This window comes from Delphinus delphis, chromosome 19 (genome assembly GCF_949987515.2).
Source record: "Delphinus delphis chromosome 19, mDelDel1.2, whole genome shotgun sequence".
Taxonomy (NCBI): domain Eukaryota; kingdom Metazoa; phylum Chordata; class Mammalia; order Artiodactyla; family Delphinidae; genus Delphinus; species Delphinus delphis.
The window spans coordinates 45,828,476-45,852,430 of record NC_082701.1 but is presented as its reverse complement, the minus strand read 5'-3'; the positions used below and the strand labels follow the sequence as shown (position 1 = coordinate 45,852,430).

Sequence of the window (23,955 nt, the reverse complement as noted above, 5' to 3'; positions counted from 1 at the left end):
TATCCATTCTGACAATATGCGTCAGGTGAATTGCCCACCTCGTATCTTGTACATATTTTCAACTAAATTGTTTGTCTCTCTCTCTTCTTGGACTGGTATCTGGAAAGAGCTCTTTTTCTATGAAGGATATAGATTCTTTGCCACATGTGTTATTAATACTGTTAGTTGCCTTTCTGTTAGTAAGCTTTTTGACATCGAAAAGTTTATCTTTTTTAGGTTGTAAAATCAAATATTTCCCTTTTTTCCCCTAAGTCAGTCAGTTAAATATTAAGTGCCTACTCTGTATCCAACAGTGAAACTGCCCAGTTTTACTGAAAAAAGTTAGGTTAAGTAACTTGCTCAAGGTCAGTCAGCAGTAGGGGGGTAAACCCTCAGCAAATACTTGTTGAAAGAATGAATAAGTGAATTGAGAGACACGAAGTTTTGCTTATCCCCACCAAGTGGCAATTCAACCCTGTTTAGTACGACTGGCCTAGGATCATCACTTTTCTCAAGCAATACTGCTCCTACCCCAAGGCACACATGCTTTAAGGCTCTCTGCAAGCAGAGTGCTGGAAGGAAATACTCCTGGGCCATCTCCTTTAAATTAACCAACTTGGTACCCGTCCTTCTGGACCAGTAAACCATGTCATGTCTCTCCACTTCTGCTTGGAAAGAAAACTGCTTTCATCTTTTTTATTAGTAGGAGGCGTAAGGCTCCCAAATTCTCAAAGGATGAACAGACCTAGACTTAATGCCCAAAGTGTGGTCCCTGGACCAGAGGCAGTGGCATCGCCTGGGGGCTTTTGCTAGAAATGCAGGAGCTCAGCCACACCCCAGAACCACTGAATCCGAATCTGCATTTTCGCAGGATCCCCAGGGAATTCTTATGCACATTTGAAACTGAGAATCACCAATTTTAAATGAAATATTAATTTTTTGAAACTAGCTCCTAACAAAGCCAAATGCTTACTCTAAATGGTGAAGAAAAAAGGTTAAAGAACCTGATGAGTTCCCCCACAAGCTGTGGAGTTGGTGGGTAGATCTTGATTTGTCTTTTTTTTTTCCACTTCCTATAAACCAAGACACTGAGAACTCAAATATTAGCTGTTATCTGTCTAGGGTTGACCAGGATCTGGTACCACTGATACAAAGACAATGAATTTAACTCTAAATAGGCCACCAAGAAAAAACCTGGCTGGGTGAAGGCTGGAAAGGAGGTATTCACATAATAAAGAATAAAAACACAGATTGTCTCACTAGTAATCATTATTTCTGAAAAACACCATGATTAGTACTTCAAGTCCAAGTTTTCAACACTCTCAGGAAATAAATTTTCTTGCCTAAAAGGCAATAAATACCCCCTCAGCCGTCACTGTGACACTTCAGGAATGTGCGAAGTATGGGATTTGCATTATCCTATTAACGCTCCCAGCGACTCTTTGTGGCAGATATATCATCCACAGTTTACAGATGAGGAAACCGAGGCTCAAGGAGCTTGACTAACAGAACCAAAGGTCACCCTCAGGTCTGTTTGACAGAAAGAACCTTGGGATAGGGTTTTGGCCGAGTCACTGGGCAGCTGTTCTCCATAGCCCAACCACATTAGAACCCACTAGGCCGGGTGGTGAGAAGTAGCTGTCTCACTGGGACAAGCATTTTCAAAAAAAAAAAAAAAAAAAAAATGGCTTTAATGAGGGATAATCTACATACCTTAAAATCCACCGCATCTTTTTAAGATGCTAAAGAATGTGAACATTCATGGAAATAAAGATGTTCTTTTCCCTCTAGAAGGAAAGCCAAAGAGGTGGTGAGCCCAGACAAGCGAGCAGGATTCCAAGGAGCCCACAAGTCGGGCACACCTACCTTGGATTCCATACAGCCGGTTGAGGCGCGACCGCCGGGCCTCGTCGGTGTAGGGAACTGCGAGCCACGGCATCTCACTGAAGTACTGTTTGAATGAATCCTCTGACCTACAGAGACACACACAGGGAGACAAAGCCCTATTACCCCACAAGGCACCACCACTGGGTCCTCCCCACCTTCCACCAAGTCGTGCCCAGGGCCCTACAGATGCCGGGGCTTCTAATCATCGTGCTCCTCGGACACCAGGCCGGAGGACACTGTCCCACCCATTCCAGCGCACACCCCAAAGCAAAGCTCCACACAACAGGTGGACGCCAAACTGAAATGCCAGGCCGCTCCAACATCCCGCTTCTCTGCACCCTACACATTCAGCTCACGCTTAACTTCTCCTTTTTCAACACTGACAGGTCTTACCTTTATAAGGAGTCTAGATGTTCAGACACCACATTCCCCGCCATGTTTGTAATCTGTGCACATAACAGTGATGCGTACAGGACACTTAACCAAGCGTATACCTACGACTCCATGTCTAAGAAACCCTAGGAGTGATGAATCTAATCAAGTGACAGAAAGCAGATCCGGGGATCTGTGGGGCTGGGATTTGGGGGTGAGGATTAACTGAGAAGAGGCACGAGGGATTCTTTTAATTGATGGGAATGTTCTACACCTTCACTGTGATGGTGACACAGGTACATACATTAGTGAAAATACATTGAACTGGACACCCAGAATGTATGAATTTCATTGTATGAAAATCGTACTTCAATAAAGTTGACTTTTTTATTATTTACTTATTTATTTTGGCTGCGCCACGGGGCTTGCAGGATCTTGGTTCCCTGACCAGGGATCAAACCCGCACCCTCAGTAGTGAAAGCGCGGAGTCCTAACCACTGGACCGCCAGGGAATCCCCAAGTTGATGTTGTTTAAGGCTTTAACAAAGTGACTCCTCCCTGTGGCATGCCTTCAGGCTTGCCGCACTCCATGCGGGGTGGGGGGGGGGCCCCCCCGCGGTGTAGTGGGGTGGGGCCCACGGGCCAATAAACTGAGGACAGCATCATGCAGACATCAAGGGTACGGCAGTGGACACAAGGCCCTCCGTGTGTTGCCATCTCAGAGACCCTTCTGTGAACAGAACACCTGGCGGCTCAGTCTGAACTGGGGCTGGAGTTTTGAGATGAAGGAAGGTCACTGATGAGTAAAGCCGGCAAGAGGGCAAGAAACAGAGGCGACTGAGGCTAAAAGGCCCTGACGTACTCCAGGAAGAATGTCTGTTCTTGTTTTGAGGAGATCCCCTAGAAAAAGCACGTGGCCAGAGCTCAGAGAAATGACTGCAGAGCCCACTAGGATAGGTGCCACATTCCATTAGTCTCCGGCTCTTTTCTTTCCATCCTCCCCCCTCCACATCCTTTCACCACCATCCACAAAGCTGAACTAATCAGAAAAAAATGCGTGCTAATCTCAAATGCCCCAGGCCAGAACTGGGATGTCCCTTAATAATGACAGCAAGGACGGGTTTTTCTTGGCTCCCCTTCAGACAATTACATGAGTAAATATGAAATGTATCTGTCCCTCCGATAATCATCCCAGATATGTCTTCCCTGATGCCTATCCCCCAAGCTCTAAGCTTAAAGAGGCGAGATGTGTATGGCAAGAGACATCCACCTAGAGAAAAGGGGAGATGCACCGCCACTCTCCCCAGCACGCGTTACCTGTCTGCACTAACAAAGATGATCTCGAATTTCTGGCCTGCCTCCTTGATCTTCCGGTAGGATTCCACCAGGACCCGGGTGAGGCTTCGGCAGGGTGGACACTGGAAGACATGAGTGGGATCCTGCAGCCTCACGTCGCGCCTTCGCCTTCCCAATTCCCAGCCACCTGCCCGTAGAGGCCAGGTCAGCAACACCCAAGCAGGATTCGGATCACGTTTCCAGTTTATGGAAGAGGCAGAAACAAACGTGCCTCTCGTGATGGCGCGTATCCAGCACAGGCCCTGCCCCATCCACGTGGGTGCCAGCAGGCAGCAGTTAAAACGAGCTCCCGCGGGGCCCATGAGGAGCCTCGTCAGAATGGGTTAGGAGGACTCCTCTTTTTATTTATTTGTTTTTTAGGGGGAAGGACTACCCTTTTAGGCCAGTCCAAAGAAGTCGTTTTCTTGCTGCTAATATCGTTCATCACAATAAGCACTTGCAGCATGCCAGCAATGCATTGGGCACAGGAGAAGGCAAGAATGCCGGGAAATGACACCTGAGCAGTCACACCTCCAGAAGCCAACCCCAGCTGGGGTTGGTGGTGACATCACTGCTCCCTTCTGTCTGGACTAAAGAGGGACCAAACACTCACCCAGTGTGCAGAGAAATAGACTCCCACGTGAGACCCCTCCAGGCTGCTGCTCTCCAGGGACTGCCCATTATTTCTAAGCAAGGGCCCTGCAATGACTTCCCTGAAGGGTTTAGGCCCCCAAGGGAATTCCAAACCTGAAACAGGCAACAGATAGCGAGAATGTTAAGACTCTTCCTCGTGGCCTCTGACCCAAAAGGCCTCAGGGCTGCAGAGCATGACAACTTTATCACCAAACAGTATTTTTTAACATATCCGTAGAACCCGCAGCTAAAGCAGGAATAAAAGCAGGACTCATCCGCGGCAGAGCCCTACCTGCCTTCAAGGCAATGGTTCCTGAACCTGGATGACCACAGGACCCATCTCCTGGGGGGCTTTTGAAAAGTACAGAAGCCCAGGTCACCCCCCACCCCCAGTCTCAGGATTCAGGGGCAAGGCTGAAGATGCATGTCCAAAACAAAGCAAAACGACTCCCCGAGTAATTGTGATGATGGGACAGTTGGGAAATCACTGCCTTGGGTATTAACTGTGAGTTTCTTCGATTCCAACCCTGGACTCTCAGTGGCTCTCAACTCTGCATTTTAGAATCAGCTGGGGAACTGTAAAATTCCCCACCCCCAAAGATTCTGATTCAGCCGGTCTGGGTTGGGGCCCAGGGAACCAAGTGAGATGAGAATTTCAGTCTACTGAAAGGAAAGCGTAAAACCACTCAACCCAGATGGTCGACATTCTGGTGACACGTAAGCCCCAGGCAGGAAGAGCAAATGATATGCTCCCCCCCTCAACAGAACAGTGTTTTCTCACAGGGTGGTCCAGGGACCACTGCCTCAAAATCGCCTGGGGCGGGTGGAGGATGGGAGGGAGAAAGAAGCACAGCCTGGCTGAAAAAGCAGGTGGCCAAGCCCACCCTGAAACAAATGGATCCAAAATTCTCTGGGGGTGGAGGCGGGGAAGCTGGGTTTTTAACAAGTTTCAGAGTGGAGTGTGTGTGTGTGTGTGTGTGTGTGTGTGTTTACATTTCAGAAAGTAAAGACTTGGTTCTACCTGCCCTGGTTTTTACTGAAGACAATTCTTTGAAGCAGGTGAAATTTTTACTGGGAAAATTTGTGACCCGGGTTGAATCCTCCAATTGGATCAGTAAGTGAGGAACAGAAGAACTTGTAACACTTCTATGACTTTTATGACTCCAGTGCACAGGGTTGGGGGGCGGGGGTTGAGAGAAGGAGAGAAACAGGCCCTGGACAGCCTCTGAGCAGGGTGATGAGAGCCACCCAGGCACAGCCAGCCACCCGGCCAGTCAGCAAGACCAAGGCTTAGGACTTGAGCAGCCCCAAGAACTGAGGGGCCCCCACCGCCAGGCCAGCAGAGCAATGCAGAGATTGCGACTTTGCTACGGTAAAATTTTAATGAGAAAAAACCCCGAAACCACACAGCCTGCCTCTGATTGTGAAGGTGAGAGCTGCCGTTGAAACAGCACTAGGAGTCGGAATCTGGGCTCAAGCCGCTTCTCAATGGCCTCCTCAGCCCTCAAAGCTAAACTTCCTTTTTCAGATTCCATCTCCGCTGGCCCATGAACTAAAGCCCCCACGAGGGACATTCTGATCTCCGTAAAAATCTTAACCACGACCTGGAGAATACTGTAATTTCATCAAGACAATATTCTCTAGCCAAATAAACCCACACTCATCTATTTCCTTTATACACTCTCTACCAACAGGGAGGAGGGCAGGGCAGCGGGTAGAGCAGGGAGTACCGGTGGACAAAGCAAGGTCTTACCCTCTGGGTCATCGCGGATCACCAGCAGCCCATTCCTGCACACGACCTTCCCGGTGGTGGCGTCTAAGAATATTAGTGATGGAATGTTGGAAATTCGATATTTGTTCCAAAGTTTAAGCTATAAGAAGAAAAGTAAAAGAAGGTGGTTAAATCCAAACCAGATTAATTGCAGAGTTCTTCGGAGCCTCCTGGGCCTCAGGGGTAGACAGGCTGGAAAACACGAAAGTACCGATTAAATGAATTACTGATTGAAAGCAGGGTTGGCTGGGCAAAAGGGGCAAGAGAAGCTACAATCCCACTTGTCCCTGCGGCCTGAGACAGTGGAGCGGACCCCAAGTCAGAGCCACACCCAGGCTCAAGTCGCAGCAGAGGCCGACGGAGAACCACACTCGCCCTGGGTGAGCTTTTCTCTCCTACCTCCCCCATGGGCACTGTCTCTAAGAAGCATGAACATGAAGATGGATCAGGCATCTTTCAGATACAGTCAGACCTCCACCAGGTGGTTAAGGCAGGAAGGGAGGCTTTTTATTGGTGCCTCTCCACCCTATCAGCAGGCAGGTGTTCGGCCGTGTCCCCTTGGCCCCAAGGGAGAAGGGACAAGGGCATTCCACAGATGACCAAGAGTTAAAATCGGCCCCTCTCCCCACTTCACCGCGTCCATGCACCGAAATATCGGTAGTCGCTCTACGTGTGTGCCACTCAGCCTGCAGACACTGGGGAAGCACGGTCCTCAGCCAGCCCCAGCCCTCATTTCCCTGTGCCACTTAAAACAATCCCCAGTCCTTGGCAGGTGCCTGCAGTCAGCTGTGCCAGCTGTCAGAGGGCCAGGGTCTGAGAGCCGAGGCTGAGAAAGTGTGAAGGCGACAGCCCAGGGCTAGGAGCCGAGTGTGTGCCGGCTCCTCTGTAAGCTCCTGGCCGTCTGGGTGGTGCTGGTCAGGTGGGCTGCTGAGAGCTCTGGAACTCAACTGCCAAGGCCAGAAAGTGACGTAAAGAAATGAAATGTTGAACTACCAATGCACCTCCAGAAAAGAAAGAAACGAGGGGAGATTGCAGGATGGCCCACTGGTGATTCAGCTGTGAGCCTCCCTTCCGGGGGCCTGGGGCCCAGACAGGAGGGGCTGGCCCTGTGGGCACTGGCACAATAGGGTATGGAGGTGTCGAGGGAAACAGGCATCAGAAATCCAGCTGCATAAAGCAGAGGAAAAGGCATGGGTGGCTGTGACCATTGTTTTTAACTCAGTCCCAAGCAGCCAGGGAGTTGGGCAGTGCATGTGCCAAGAAATGTGAGGCCTACCCAGCCTATGGAGACCTGGGTCTTGGCAGGAAGGGTTGCGGGACCCCATCTCTAACTGGGTGGGCCCCCCTTAGTGCTGCATGTTTTTCCCAGTCTCACGTTTCCATTGGGCTCCCCAAACCGGCCAGGACCTCAGATCAAGGGTGACTCTGCCCATCAAGTTTCCGGTGACCGATTTTGCACTATTCCCAAGAAACCCGATACAGGATTCAGATTAAACATTCTTAAGAGATTCAACAACAAAACAAGACCATCCTACCACTGGGATTAGCTTTACAAGTTTGCTGGTACCAGGATCCAGCCAGGTTAAAAAAATAAAAAAAAAGTTGGGGTGGTGGGGGATTAAGTTATTAGATTTTCCTGATTTCAAAAGTAACTACTGGGGGGGAAAAGTAACTATTGGGAAAAATGGGAAACATAGCAAACCACAAAAACTGAGATAAAAATAACCCATGATTCATCACTTATGAAAGCTTAGACAATTTTATATTCCACCAATGGCAAATGAGAGCACCCGTTTCCTGGTACTCTCACCAACATTATCACTACCATTAGTTTTCCCAATTTGATAGGACAAAATGATGCTCATCTTTGTTGCTTATCATTCTTTTACTTACTGATGTTTAGGAGATACACATCTATCTCACTGTTATAAATACACTGTTTTTCCCAAGATATTTTTTTACAAGTGGTAAGTGCTGCAATTCATTGAACAGATATTAACTGAGCACCTACTATGTGCCAGCCCAAGGGACAAGAAAGAACAAGGCAGATGACGTGGCTGCCTTTGCAGAGATTCTATTCTAGTGGGAGAGACAGACAATATAAGCAAGAATATATAGAGAAAAATAATTTCAGGCACTTGTAAGCAATAAAAAGAAGCCAGAGCAGGGTAAGAGCGAAGGCACACTGGGGGGAGTGGTACACGTTTTAGTGAGTGCTCTGGAAGGCATCTTTGAAGAAATGGCATCTGAGCACAGATAATGAATGACATGAAACAAGTCACGTGCACATGGGGGGAGGCTGAATGGGAAAGGTGATAGTGGACGCAGCCAGACAGTCAGGGAGGGGAGCCACGATGAGGTCAGAAGGGCAGCCGTGGACCAGATCTTCAAGGCCCTGTAGACGTGTAAAAATAACGGAATTTTATTCTAAGCATACAGTCAGACCTCCATATCCACAGGTCCCGCATCTGCAGATTCAACCAAGCGCAGATCAAAAATATTCGGGGGAGGGCTTCGCTAGTGGCACAGTGGTTGAGAGTCCGCCTGCCGATGCAGGGGACATGGGTTCGTGCCCCGGTCCGGGAAGATCCCACATGCCGCGGAGCGGCTGGGCCCGTGAGCCATGGCTGCTGAGCCTGCGCGTCTGGAGCCTGTGCTCCGCAACGGGAGAGGCCACAACAGTGAGAGGCCCGTGTACCACAAAAAAAATAAAAATAAAAATATTCGGGGGAAAAAAAATCAAGGAAGTTCTAAAATGCAAGGCTTGAATTTGCCAAGCGCAGGCAACTATTTACATAGCGTTTACATTGTAGGTATAACTATTTATGTTATATGTACACTGTATTAGGTATTGTAAGCACTCTAGAAAAGATCTGAAGTGTACAGGAGGATGTGTATAGGTTAGATGCAAATATCGTGCGATTTTATATAAGGGACTTGAGCATCCGCGGATTTTGGTATCTGTGAGGATCCTAGAGTCTTGGATGACCAGGTGAGGTCATCCAAGGAGAAGACACGGCTACAGAGGAAAAGGGACCCCAGGGGAGAGCCGGGTACCACCCACAGCAGGCTGAGGAGTGATGAGTGACACAGGAAAACAGGGAGACTCCAGTGTCCCAATAGGCAGGTGAGCAAAGTGTTTTGGAGAGGACAGTGTAGGCCACTGTGTCAAATGCCCTGAGATGTTGAATAAGATGAGGACAGAGAACTGACCAGTGGATGTGGCACCAATGGTCACATATGACCTTGATGGGGTCGGGGAGGAGTCAGCGCAGGGGTGAAGCTGACAGACACACTGGAATGAAGAGGGAAGGAGGGGGCACAGCTCTGTCCAGCACACATGCCTACAATGGGCCTGGGACCCAGACAAGTCCAAGTCGTCCCGACAACACGTGAAACATCAAGAGGAGAATAACACAAAGAAGAAACGTTATAAAAAGAGGAGAAAATAGCAGATAAGGGGCTGAGGTAGTGACTATAGGCAACTCTCTTTAAGAGTTTTGCTGTAAAGGAAGCAAAGAAATGGGATTGTAGCTGGAAAAATGAGGTCAGATGATGAGGTCAGAGGGAGGATATTTTAAAGATGGGAGACACTGTAATATATGCAACTGGGAATAATACAGAAGAGAAAGAAGAAAACTGATGAAAAGGAAAAGTGTAGAAGCAAAGTCCTTGAATAGGCAAAAAGGTGGGATCCAGGTCACAAATGGAAAGATGGAATTGTAAAAACAGCTAATTTTTAAATACACAGTCATTCCTCAGTATCCACAGGGGACTGGTTCCAAGACCTGCCGCAGGTACCAAAATCTTGGAATGCTCAAGGTGGCCCGCCATATTCTCGGTTCCACATCTGCAGATTCAACCAGCCACAGACAGTGCAGTACTATAGTATTTACTATGGAAAAAACACACCAAAACTGTGTATAAGTGACCCACACAGTTAAAACCCATGTTGTTCAAGGGTCAACTATACACATTTCAAAGTAGTTTTTTAGTCTGAATAAAAAATCATGCCATTTGTAAATAAAAACAACTTCATCTTATTTTTTCAATATTTATAGTACTTATTTCCTTTTCTTGTAGAACTATTCTGGCTGGAATTTCCAGAACAATATTAAGTAGCGAGCATCCTTATCTTCTACCTGACTGTAGTGGATATCTGTAATATTTTACTATCATATGTAATATTAGCCATTGCGTTGAGACAGATATCCTTTAACATGTTCAACAAAACAGTCTTGAATATTATCCAGCCTGAAAAAGGAAGGGTATGCTACAATAAGGATGAACATTGTGGACATATGCTAAGTGAAATAAGCCTGTCACTGAAAGACAAATACTGTATGATTCCACTTAAATGAGGTACTTAGAGTAGTCAAAATCATAAAGACAGAAATTGTAATGGTAGTTGTCAGGGGGTAGGGGGGATGGGAGAAAGAGTTACTATTCAATGGGTGTAGGGTTTCAGTTTTACAAAGATGAAAAGAGTTATGGGGATAGATGGTGGTCATGGTTGCACAACAACATGCAGGAATGTATTTAATACCACTGCCATGTACACTTAAAAATAGTTAAGATGGTAAATTTTATGTATGTCTATCTTACCACAATTTTTAAAAAATAGCCTTCCTTAACACTTTGAACAAAAGTTTTATCAGGAAAAGGGCTCCCCTGGTGGCACGGTGGTTGGGAGTCCGCCTGCCCATGCGGGGGTCCCGGGTTCGAGTCCTGGTCCGGGAGGATCCTGCATGCCACAGAGCAACCAGGCACGTGCACCACGGCTTCTGAGCCTGCACTCTAGAGCCCAAGAGCCACAACTACTGAGCCCGCGTGCCACAGCTACTGAGGCCTGCACGCCTGGAGCCCGTGCTCTGCAACAAGAGTGGCCCCTGCTCACCGCGGCTGGAGAGGGCCCGCGCACAGCAGCGAAGACCCAGCGCAGCCAATGGTAAATACATAAATAAAACAATGGATCTATTAAAAACAAAAAAAAAGTTTTATCAGGAATGGATGGTTACTTTAAGGTTATTCTTTTGACTTGTTGTGGTATATTTCATTAGTAACCACTCTACGGTTAAACCATCCTTGCCTTCATAGAAGAAATCTTCCCTGGTCACGTGTATTGTTAAGGGATCACTATAATCCTATCTCCCCAGGGACTTGGGACTCCCACAAGCAAATGGCATCTTGTAACAACAAGCTTTTTGGTAGCTAGTCTTTTTCCTAAAGGAAACTGCAGCCTGTGAGCTTTAAATATAAAGATGGCAGATGTAATGTGATTGTAATAGAGCGGTTTGAATGTAGGCACCCATATTATACTTGAAACATAAGCATGTGATTGGCTCTTGGCTAGATATTTTTCGAGGAATGGTGGCTTATGGTACCTGGGCAACATAGCCCCTAAATGCTGGGCCACTTATGGTATCTGGGCAACATAGCCCCTAAATGCTGGGCCACTCAGTGTGAGTCAGGACCATCCCCCAGCTGATGTCATAAAAGGAGGACCTGAGGATGAGGCCTGCTTAGTGTAGTACCTTTTAAGACTCTAAAAATAAAGGTGCTGTCCCCTCCCCCATAACAGATAAGGAAGAATTCAATTTTTTCTGGGTCCCTCATGTAAGCAGAAGGACTATAACACCCTCCCCTTGTCCTACCTCAGATCATCACAGATATTTCTTTTTTCCCAATATCCTCCTTAGAGAGGGAAGAAACTGTAGCCCCTATGACCCTTATCTTCCTCCCTCCCTAGAGAGCCTCCCCTTTCTTTCCCCCTGGATCTCAAGGAAGACAGGAGGTCATGGCTGTGTTTTGTCCATTGTTGTTAGACCTTGTTTCCAAGTAAAGGCCCACTGGGTTAGTGGGAAAAAATTATGTTTCTAGACTCACATCTGACGCTGAAAAGTTGATCCTTCTGTAGACGAACATATCATGGCCTAATTTTATATGATAGTGATTTATTTAGGAAGTTATATCATTCATCAGTGATTTATAGATTTGCTTGGGACTATCCATCTCAGGTTTTAGCATCCCGATTACTCTGCTCTGAAACTGCAGAAGGCATAAGAATGATCATTCCAGCCATGTCAATTTATGTTAGAAAAGTCACACAGGTCCGCTTTGACGATTCTTTTATGCCAACTGGAGATGAGCTTAAAGAAATGATCACCAAGATTCACCTCTGTGCCTTTAAGTGTGGCTGACACAACCATGTCAATTTATGTTAGAAAAGTCACACAGGTCCGCTTTGACGATTCTTTTATGCCAACTGGAGATGAGCTTAAAGAAATGATCATCAAGATTCACCTCTGTGCCTTTAAGTGTGGCTGACATCTCAAGTCCACTAAAGGTTTTCAAAAAGGCGTCTTAAAACATTGGTTTCATAACCATTTTGGGGTCACAGACACTTTTGATGATAAAAGCTACATATAGATCCTTTCCCCAGAGGAAAATACACATGCACAAAAAGTCTGTGTGTAATTTCATAGAGTTCGTGATTTCTTTGAAGCCAGATTATTGAACCTGTCTGACTCCAAGAGGTCTATGGACCCCAGAAAAAGATCCCCTTCTTTTAAGAGTGCACTTTAGTACATGGCTTAACCTCGATTCAACTGGGAGAACTATGATATGGCCCCATCTTTACTCTTGTCATGAAAAATCTAATAAAAATCAGCATTTACCTAAACTCGAAGATGATGCAATGGTGAAGAGTGGGAGGTTAAAATCTCACTAATGCAGCCTCCACCTTCCCAAACTTATTCAGAGCTGGGTACCGCCGGTGGTCTCCAATTCATCCCTTTGCCTTCAGGATGGTGAAGATCAGAACCACCTGGGACAGAGCACTAATGCTGCTTATTTTTTAAGGATCCCTAGGAAATGAGCTCATAGTCTTTCCTGGTATGATATTAGAGCATTTAACCAGAGTCAGGAGCATAAGTGCTTCTACATTATCTCAAAGCTTTTCTTGGGAGGAAATAATGGTGGTGGAGGAAGCAAATGGGCTTCGGAGGGCCTGGGTTTCCATCCTGGCCCTGACATCTCAGTAGATGTCAGTAGGTGACACGGTACCAGACCTTGGGCAGGTCACGCGGGCTGGCCTAGCACGGTCATACCCACATCGCAGGATGCATACGGAACTTAAACGACGTAACGTTGTGTGGAGACACTCTGAAAACTAAAGCATTACACACATGAGACACATTATTAATATCTGAATCAAATTTATGCTTACTTCCCCCTTGTCTTGTCAGCATCCTTTTCAAAAAATGTTTTCCTGTCAACTCTATTTTAAAGTTAATCAATCAACTGCCTAGGCTGCATATAAAGCTCAGAAAACAGGGATTTCCTTCTGTAGCAAGTGGTCTTTTTGCCATAAGCACCTTCTACAAAACACGTACATATTCGGGGCCCAGTTTAATGTGGTCCGTTTGCCTCCCCCCCCCCTTTCTTCCTCCCACCTCCCATTTTGGATTTCCAGATTTTAAAGAGGCGTCTGGATTTTTTTTCTTAAACTGACCCTGGATTTTGCTTTTCTCTCTTTTTAAGAGAACTCTGACCTCACGTCTGATTCTGGCTTGGAAGTGTGAAATACCATACAGTCCGCTACCAAGGAGCGTAGGAGGGAGAGGGGCCATGCCAGGCGGTTCCCATTCCAGCACCTGAAACTGGGAGGTGGATTGAAGGCAGGAGCTCCTTCCAGGTCACCAGGACAAAAAAGGCTAACGGCTACTGAACAGGTTCGTTAGAAGGGCCATGCTGACAGGCACTGCTGCAGGTGGGAGAGACCCGGTAACTTTTATTTACATCCAATGCCTGCTCTCGCTCAAGTGACCATCCTGGCACAACGTCCACCCAGAGTTCATTTTGATGCCACGTCCCACCTCCTTTCATAGCTACCCAGAGGCCAGGCAACTCCGAGAGAATGCGTCCCAGCAAACGCCCAAAGCCTAGAATACAGAAGGCAAGGCAGCAAAGATGAACTAGACAAAAAGAAAGAGGAGACAATATTAGCTAGACTCGGCCAAAAGCAAAAAGGATGACAAACCGGGCTACCGGGCTACTTAAAAGTTCCCATTCCTCAGCCTGGTGGCAGGTTCTCGTTAGCGATCCCAAGGCTGCTGTAGGAGCTATCATCCCAGGAGTGCCGACCAGAAATGCTTGTACAGTGACCCACCGAACAATGAAGCAAACATCCAAAGGGATGGGATTGGGGACTGGTAAACTGTAAAAACGCAAACTCTAAAGCTGAGCTAAGCGGAAACCCTGGTGGGATTAGTCAGCACCCACACATGCCACAGGGAAATTCAACCCGGCAATTTCTGAGAAGCCCCAGCTCCTGAGGGTGACACAGGATCTGCCTCTCATTCTGAGGACCGGGTCTTGCACTTGACTGGGGGTCTAAGTTTTTAATTTCTCAACAGCTGCTGAAAATCTGTGGGATCAAGCCAAAGCTGACATAGATGTAGGATTAATCAGCCAGCTCCCTGGCAAGGTCAGCTGGAACCTTCTCAGGCAGACCTTACTCCAGCCCTTCCACCGAAGGCTGACCACGGTCAACACCATCCTTTCTGGAAGCAGCATGTGAAAACAGATCTTCAAAAGTGTCCCTACCCTTTCTAACCAAACATGACCAAAGCCCATGATATATGCAGTGTGAGAGGGAAATCTCCCCTGTCCCACTGTCCAATGTCAAGGTGGTATATACATACACTAGAGGTTACTCAGCACAGGTTCTGGAGCCCAGGTCTAACTCCGCTCAGGCCACTTGTTAGTGGTGACCTCAGGCAAGCTACCTAACTCCTCTCTTAGTTTTCTCACTTGCAAAATGGAGATAACAGTACCTACACCTCACTGGGCTGTTGTCAAGATTAGATGTGTCATATAATGTGCTTAGAATAGGGCCTGACCCAGGTTAGGTACTATATAAGTGTTAGCTGCTATTATTATTATTGTTGTTGTTGTTGTTATCCCAGAACCATTCTAAATGCTCCAGCAGGCCCTTGTCCTCATATCCCCAGAGTTAAGACCAAGTCTTGCTTCTGAGGCAGGATTCCCAGTGTGTGATTTGGCCTGAGACTCCAATTTTCCAGCCTGGTACAGCGGTTGGCCAAGTACAGTGCTTGTGGCACATGTTATGTGTTCAGTAAATGATGGTGAGCAAATGGAGGAATGACAATGGAAGGAAGGAAGGGAGAGAGGAAACACGGTCGACGGGTCAGCCAGACTAGATGCCCAGCTACACAGTCAAGTTCAGCCGTTTAAAGGGCTTCTTGATGACCAAGACTCTTCCTTGTTCCTTGGCAGACTTGGGGGCCCAGAAAGCTTTTTAAACTGCAGAATAAATTACCCAAAACAAGTGCTGGTGGAATTAAAGCTCTTATCCCTTTATCTAACAGTGTCTCTGATCCCTTCCCTTCCCCAGCTCTCCTCTGTCTGGAGGCAACACAGAGAATGGGCCAGTGAGATCAAGGAAGAGGAACGAGTGGACTGGGCCGGGCTGATCGGAACCTGCACCAGCTTATGAGAAATCAAAGCCCTGCCAGGGGAGCAGCTCTGAAACTAGATTAACAATCAATTTCCCCTTCACTACAGCTGTTTTAGAAAGAGGACCTGTGCCCTAAGGGTCGTGGAGCGTGAGGTTTACAAAATAACATGTCCTAGCTGCTTCCTGCAGACAAAGGCACCAGGCCTGAAATACACCACACGCTCTCCTCCTGGGTCCCTCTCTGCTACTCCAGGCTGCGGTAAAAGAAAAAGACAAGACTAGGTAGGAGGGATGTTATAAATTTACTCTTCATTTCCCCAAATCTCAGAATAGTAAGTTTTCTAGCTGATTTACAGCTGACCTAGCCGGGCTGCGCAATCCAGCAGAGATGCAGCAGGTGTGATTCACTGACAGCAATAATCGAAGTGCCACAGGGGACATGAAGGGTGTGAGACACCAGGCCTGCCTTCAGGAGCCTTACGGTTTAGAAGTGCAAAATGGTAAACATGGTCCATGTTATATCTATTTTACCACACGCACAGAAGCGGAGCTATAACTACTTCTGTGCAGGCATAACACGCGGTAACTGCCAGGAAAACTGAGCAGAAAGGGCCAGAAGGAAGCCTGGCTCCATCTTAGTTCAATGAACGTGCCAGGAACGGCTCTGTGTGTTCAATCAAACACGCTTACTGTTTCAAACATCCTCCATAAAACCACTGTGATTCCATGCAGGGGCAGCCCCAAGAAGCAACAGCAGCTCAGGGCTGAGTGTGGTCCTTGTCGGTCACTCAAATCTTTAGTCAGTACTTCTATCAGAAGGCAGTATAGGTAAAATGGTTAAGAACATGGTTCTGGAGCAGACTGCCTGGGTTCAAATCGCAACTCTGCTACATCCCTGCTGGGTGACGTGGGGCAAGTTACTTCACTTCTCTGAGCCTCTATTTCCTCATGAGTAAAGTGAGGATAATAACAATACCTGCTCCACGTTGTTGTTGCTAGAATGAACTGGATTACTATACGTATAAGGCTTAGAACACTGCCCGGTACACAGTAAGTGTTCGATAAATGTCAGAAATGATGATGAGGCCTGAAGAGGACACTGCCATTTCTCCTTGACCCTAAGTGGAGAAATGCGCTGACCCCTCTAACCCCCATCAAGCATCCATGTCAGCTGCAGGTTACATTCTGGCGGAGGCGGGGATGTGGGAAATGACTTCTTAGGCCTTGTGCAACGTGGGACACCTGCAGACACAGGAACCAGGCCAGGAGACAAGCCTACGGAGTAAGTGCTGGGTACTCCCCGCCTGGTGCTGTGGGGACTTGTTAAGCTCTTAAGAGCCTCACTTTGCTCTGCAAGGTATTCTTTTACAACAGGAGCCACTCTGCCGCTAGTATGAGGTGGAGGATCTGATACGCTGCTTCTTCCTTTTATCTCTTTATCCGAGAGACGTCTGTCCTTGTCAGCAGCCAGCCTTCCAGCACACACCTCACTGGCTGACAGCAAGCTCTGCTTCTGTCTTCACTTGTGGCTCCGAAGTACTGTCAAAGCCCTGCCGGTTCCCAGCATGAGGGGCGCGTACTATGCTTCTATTAGGTCCAACACAGAACCACCACTGCCCCTTCATCCTTCCTCCGAGCAGACTGCTGTGTTCTGGGGGCCTCCAGATCCTCACTGCATGAACGCGGGAGGGAAGCACACGTAGCCGCTGAGAGCACAGGCTCTGGGGGCAGATGGCCTGGAATCCTGGCTCCGCCCCTCAGGCAAATTAACACAGCAGCCCCCCAGCCTCACTTTCTTCAATGACAAAATGGTCCCATGGTACCTACTGGGTTGGCCAAGAAGTTCGGGTTTTTCCATAAGATGTGACGGAAAAAAGCCGAACGAACTTTTTGGCCAGCCCAATACTTCCTAAGGTTACCATGAGGATAAATAAGACATATGACGTGCTTAGTAAACACTCACATGAGAACGCTTCTAATGTGTGTCCTTCCAGAGTCTATGGGTAGAGAATACGATGAAGTCTCTTGATGAAAGGCCATCTAGGGCAATGGGCCCTGCACATAATCAAACTGCAAGGGCCCTTACTAAGCAGTGTTTGAAAAATGGTGATCAGGACATCACAGGGCCACTGGCCCCTGCCAGGGCTGGGACCCAGAATAATCCACACAAATAAATACAGAATAGATTACAAGAGGCCTCCTGCCAGAAGGTAAGCAGATGGGCTCTGATGAAGGAAGGGAGAGCAGAGGAGGATCTGCTTCCCCAGCAGCGGCTCTGGGAGGGGCAAAAGCTCCCCTTCTTCGTGGAAATGCAGATACTTTCCAGACCAGCATCCAGTCCACGGATGCTCCCTCCTGCTAACAGGGATGCGGCAGAACAACTAAGAAATGGCCACTAATTCTAACCACTACCACCTGAGATGAAAGGGACGGATGGTGTCCATGCTAGTGGACACGAGAAGCTTGAACATTAAAAAGTGGTGTTTCATGCAGCTAGGAGGCCTGGGCCTGGCTGCCAGCACTGGCAGTGGGCTGCAGCTTTGCGACTCTGGTGACAAAGCCACAGTGGGTTCCTATGAACGCAGCTGCATCCCGTCTGCAACCAGCAGTCCAGAAGGAGCCGACATGTTCTAAGACACGGAGGCCACGGCCTCCGTCCGCTTTCCCTCCTTCCTTCCTGGGAGTCACTCACCAGGCAACTTTGCTACTAAAGGTCCTTTCAGAAAACTGCACCTTCGGACTGGCTTCAATCAACAACAAGAAAAAATTAATGAGATAAGAAATAATGCCCACAAATATAAAGACAAAAAACGTAAATGTTTTCTTCTTACCCTTTCAAAAGTGCTAAAATGCAAAATATTTCTTAATCCCTCACCTCGGGCTTGGAGAGTCCTGTTCTCCGAATATTTGGAACCTGGTCCCATTTGCAACTCCAATTAAAGAGGTTCGTTGACTGTGCCACAAAACTTCCTGTCTTAATGAGTCAACAGGCCAGGAGATGAGCAGTTGCTGGGATCACAAAGGGACATATGGCTGCCAAGTTCTTTCTGGCCGTCACCAAAGACAGAGGAGAGGCTGCTCTGTTTCCCTGTGCTGCAGTTTTCACAAGCTGACAGAGGGATTTCCTAGAGCCCCATCTGGTATAAAAGCCTCTACTGGGCAGAGTGGCTTGGAACAGTAAGCGGGTGGCTAGTAATAACATATGCCATCAAGGGGGCATATGGGGGATGGCCGATGCAGGGGACGCGGGTTCGCACCCCGGTCCGGGAAGATCCCACATGCCGCTGAACGGCTGGGCCCGTGAGCCATGGCCGCTGAGCCTGTGCTCCGCAACAGGAGAGGCCGCAACAGTGAGAGGCCTGCGTACCGCAAAAAAAAAAAAAAAAAAAAAAAAAAAAGAAGAACTAAAGAAAGGGTTGGGAGTTTTCAGAGGAGAGAGGACAAGGAGCCAGAACCACTCTGGAATTGGAGAGACCACGTCGCAGGTCCCAAGGCACTCACTTCTGGGGGGGATAGGGTTTCTGTGGCTTGTGCCATTGTGGATCCCTCTGCTGATATTATCGGGAAAGTTTGCCCACATTCACCCTGAGCAGTGTGTTTTCACTGGAACACTGGGATCTTGGGTCTGCCACCTCCTTTGAGAGACGTGTCACCATACAAGTTCAACCCAGAATGTTTAAGTTCATACCAAAGAGAAATAAATTCTGAGGGTCTGCACACCCGGTTTTTATAGGGCCCATAAGGTTAAAACAAAACAAAAAGGTAAGACAGGAACCCAAGGAATAAGGACTGTGGGGAAGGGAGACTGCTGTTCCTTGCAGAGTTGGAGATTCTGCTGGAGGGAGTTGCTTGTCAGAGTAGTGGTATCTCCCACGTTCCCCCCTCCCGAGCCAGAAAATGGTAGATGCCATCAATTCATACCCACTCCCCCCTGCCCGCCCCCACCCCGGCCCCAACCAATCCATCCCTCACAGTTCAATATAAAATGTAAGGCCATCAAATTTGGGAACTGGCTATAGCTGATAAAGGGACTTCTGCAAAAAAAAAAAAAAAAAAAAAAAAAAAAATGCCAGCAAGGTTTTGTTTTCATTTAAATTTTAAAAAATAAAAACCCAGGGACTTCCCTGGCGGTCCAGTGGTTAGGACTCTGCGCTTCCACTGCAGGGGGCATGGGTTTGATCCCTGGTCGGGGAACTAAGATACTGCAAACCGCGCATGGTGTGGCTAAATAAATACAATTAAAATCCATACTAAGAAAACTTCTTCATCTGAAAACAGACCTTCCCCCAGGAGACGGTGTTAGTGCAGGTTCCTGAGGGAGGAGAACAGAGCTCCCCCAGCCTCCTCAGTTCTCCATGACCTTGGAGCTCCAAGCTCTGATTTTCCACTAACTCTCAGACTCAGCACTTGAATGACATGTCCAGCATGGACTTGCTGCACACGATAGAACCCCTAGGGCCAAGGAACCACAGTGAAAAGATCCAATGAGAAAGAGAGGGAGATTTCACAAACTATGGGAACAAGGGAATTTAAGGATGTGACGTGATCCAGCAAGTCAATAGCAAAAGAGAATTCCACCCTTCTAGAATCCTCCTGTGTTCATCCTTCCAGGGCTCAAAACCACCTTGTGTCTCCTCCATCTGATGAGTCCCTCCAGGAGACTAAATCTTACGCTGCTTTTGCATCTTCAGTGCTGTGCACCTGGTAGGTATTCAATACATCATGATGACGATGATGATGACAACGACGACGACGATGGTGATGTTCAGGCCAAGAAAGTATGTTTACTAGCTTCTCACATTTGACTCTACAGATGCGGCATGAAAAATAAGCAAGCTGGTATTTCGCTCTCACACATTCATCATGGTTCCTAAACAGCTACTAAATAAGTTCTTATCCAAAAAACAAATCAGGCAAATAGGCTCAAAACTTTCTGCAGCTTCCAGTAGATTAGGAATGCGATTGCGTAACACCTCCTAACCCAAATGCTGTAAATTACAAGTCAGCGGGGTGAGCATTTCCATGTCCTCTCTCCAAATGAAAATAGGGACCGGAAGTATGGTTTGTGAGAATTTCAGCGATGTTTATCATTTCAGCACCACCCATACCTGCTCCACCGTGAGGCCATCAGCAGAGTACTTCTTTCAATTTCCTACCTGACTGTTATTTCATCAAGTTTTTTTTTTTTTTTTTTTTTTTTGCCCTGGCTTCACAGAAAGCTCTGTTTCTTGGCAGAACTTTCTGAGTGCCCAGTTAAACCCCTTGTTATCACTTTCCTGCTTCAGGAAGTCCCCACGGAGCCCCAGCCAAATGACAAGGGGAGGAAAGGAAACATTTACAATGATGTGAGAAATTCTCAGTCTGGAAAAAAAGATCAAAGAGGATAGTCATAAGGGCCCTTTCTGCACGGAGCCGGGCACATGAAGGTCAGCCATAAATTGGACTGGATTGGTCCATGATGGGAACAACATTACCTCGCTGGGAACCCAGCAAGCCAGGCTCCTCCAGAGCTCTGAAACCAGGGTCAGCCACGCTGCTACGTGCTCTGGACCAGCAGTGTCCCCAGCAAAAGGAATCGCATCCTATACGAAGAAGCTATGCTCGCCATGCGCCAAGATGCCTTTATGTAGAAATGGATTGTGTGGCCTGCATTGTTCCCCTCCGCCAGCTCTTGAAATGAAAGGGTTCCACGGCACAATGAAATAAATAACAGCAGGGAGAGAGAAAGAGGGAGGTAAATTGTTTGGAAAGCAGAAGACGGGGTGGAAAAGATGAAATTCAAGACAGATGTGTGAGAGCTGCAAACATATGTCCTTGAATTTATGCATCCAAGTGATTCATGTAGAATAAGTAAGAAAGAGCTACATACCCAATATAGAAATAAATATGGGAGTCAGTGCAGAACAAAGTATTACAGCCCCCCATTCTTACAAAGAAAGATCCGTTTCCATCTCTCTTTCTGCTAAATAAAGCTGTTATAAAACAGGGCAAGTGAAGGAACTGAGATGAAATTATTAATTAAGCCAAGGGTCTCTGTCACTCTCAGCAGGATGTCAACCACTACCAATTTATTTCCAGTGACTGAATGTTGATTTCTTACCACCGAAAGGTACTGCTGCTGCTTGCTTTAACTGCAGCCGCATTTTAGAAAACAGGAGTATTTGCCAAGTTAATGTCTGACCATTAAGGAAAAAAATCAAGCAGGAAATTTAGATGGGTGTTTCCACAGAAACACAGAAGTCCAAGACATTGGCCGGAAAGACATTTTTACAATGCAGTATTAGTGTGTGTTGTTTAACTTCTAAACAGCTAACTCTAAGAGGCCACCACACAATTGGTTCCAAATGCCTCATTCTGAGAAAAAATACAGGCGGCCTGCCCCGTTGGTTAAAGGCTCTCGGTTTGAGACTTCAGAGGGTAACAAGAAAGAGGAAAACGGCATGAAGGCCCCGGCTGGTTGCGAGATGTCCTGGAGAAATGGGGTCGAAGCAGCGTCACACAATGTGACACAGGGGGTGGGGAAGTGGCTGAGTTTACAGAGATGTCAAGTGTCATGCTCGGCAGAACATTAGGCCTCCACCCCGCACGGGCCTCGGCGCTCATTCAACGATAGACATTAAGTGAGTGTCCAAAACCTACCAAGTATTTGTGCCAGATGTCGTGGGACCATAGAGATTGAGGACAAAGGTCCCCACCTTCAAGGGAGGAGAGGAGCCTGCTCGCTATTTGGATGCTCCACCTGGGATGCCAGTCCCTGCCCCCCACACACCCCCATCGTCCCCATCGTGAGGACCCTGGGGACATGTCTGCTCCCCGGGTGCCGGCCTCAGGCCACAGGTGACTGCAGCAAGCGTGGACACTTGATCTGAGACCAACCTGTGGACACTTGATCTGAGACCAATTCTACTCTCTCCTGGGAACTTAGAAATTGAATACAAAGTTCAGTTCAGTAAGGGCAGGCCAGGGCTCCCCAACCAGTGATCTATAAAGAGGTTAAAGGAGGGCGCCATACTGATCCTCTCAGCCCTTGGGGCAGCTGGGTCTCCACCCCACCCCCCAAGTCCTAGGCCTCTGGTGACAACCTGCCCTGTCCCTTTATCCCAGAAGACACACAACGATCATTTTCTAAGTGTGGCAGGGATGTGACAAAGGTGAAGTACTGATTAGGCGACAGTGGAGGTGGGGACGAAATCTCATGTAAAATGGAGACAGGAGTAGCCTTGCTGGACCAGGGACAAGAAGGAAATGACACAGTCCTACAGCCCCCTATCCTCCCAAAGAAACAGATGGGACAGCGAGGAAGAAAGACACTAGAGAGTCAGGGACCGAGAAGCAAATGAGAGAAACTACACGGCAGGGAGAGACACCCGTTTCTGAAATCCCATCCTGGTCCCACCGCATCCCAGCTGAACCCTACTTCCTGAATCTGGATGCCCGTGTGATTAACAACTGTATTCTGAGAGCCTCCCCCAACCTACTGATGCCAGCTTGAGCAAATTTCTGTTCTTTGTAAACAACTCCTAACTAAGACAGATGTGGGGATATGCGTGCTCGGAGGGCCCCTGTATACCACGGAGTCCTCACCGCTCCAAAGCCCGGAGAAAGAAAAGCAAAATTACATTATGCTCTTAACCCTTTCCAATCTCTTTCTCATCTAAACTTCTTCTGTTGCCCCCACAGGATCCTGGGACCCTGGGGAGGAAACTCCTCCCTGTGCCAGGGATGCAGAGATGGGAGCAAGATGACTCACCTACGATGACACAGCAAATCAGTACCAGGGCCTCTGCTCTCTGCCAGCCACCAACTTAAAATACAGTACTCCTTACACACGAGCCTAAAATACTACATGCAGATGGGAGAAAAACTGGCCTGCCTCTCTGACTTGTGGGTCTAAGGGAAGGTGGCCATGGTGGTCAAACTGTCACAAACTTGCAGAGAAGAGGCCTTTTTTTGGTGGTTTTTTTTTTTATATCTTTCCAGATCTCTTTATTTTTAAAAATTTTATTTTATTATTTTTAATTGAAGTATATAAATTTATTTTTCCTTTGGGAAAAGCAACAAGTTACATACAATGAAGTATGTTTTTAATTGAAAATATTTATTTATATTTTTTTAGTTCCCAAGGAGAGGGTGGCTCTCCCGCCAGGAAGGTTCTTCATTCTCTTTGGCTCCAGGAGACACTGCCCTGAGATAAGTCAGGAGGTTGAAGGAAGCCTGAGGGTTTCCTCTACAGATAAGATGAGTGGCTACTTTTAACCTGCCCCCCCACCCCCACACCGTGTAGTCTACATTCCGCAGGTGTAACAGCACGTGTGGCATTCAGGAGCAGACACAGCAAGTCTTTACCAACTTTCATTCTCCAAATCCAGCTCAGTGAGGGGCGGCCCTCTGTGGACACTCCCAGGCCAAGTACCTTCTTGTGGGCCAATTCCAGAAGCCACCGGTGCCGCAGAACCAAAATGGACAGAGTGTGTAAAGTTTCTGAGGTTGTGACTGG

General features: G+C 47.5%; 1 protein-coding gene across 1 annotated transcript in view; it reads right to left on the bottom strand.

Moving 5' to 3' along the window:
- NXN (nucleoredoxin) overlaps window positions 1-23,955 on the bottom strand; it is a 140,864-nt gene that overhangs the window by 17,034 nt on the left and 99,875 nt on the right. Inside the window, exons 2-5 of the mRNA XM_059996584.1 lie at window positions 5,960-6,077; window positions 4,187-4,320; window positions 3,556-3,656; window positions 1,846-1,952 (exon numbers count right to left, since the gene is read on the bottom strand). Coding sequence (XP_059852567.1) covers window positions 1,846-1,952; window positions 3,556-3,656; window positions 4,187-4,320; window positions 5,960-6,077 — 460 coding nt within the window. The remainder of the gene's footprint in view (window positions 1-1,845; window positions 1,953-3,555; window positions 3,657-4,186; window positions 4,321-5,959; window positions 6,078-23,955) is intronic.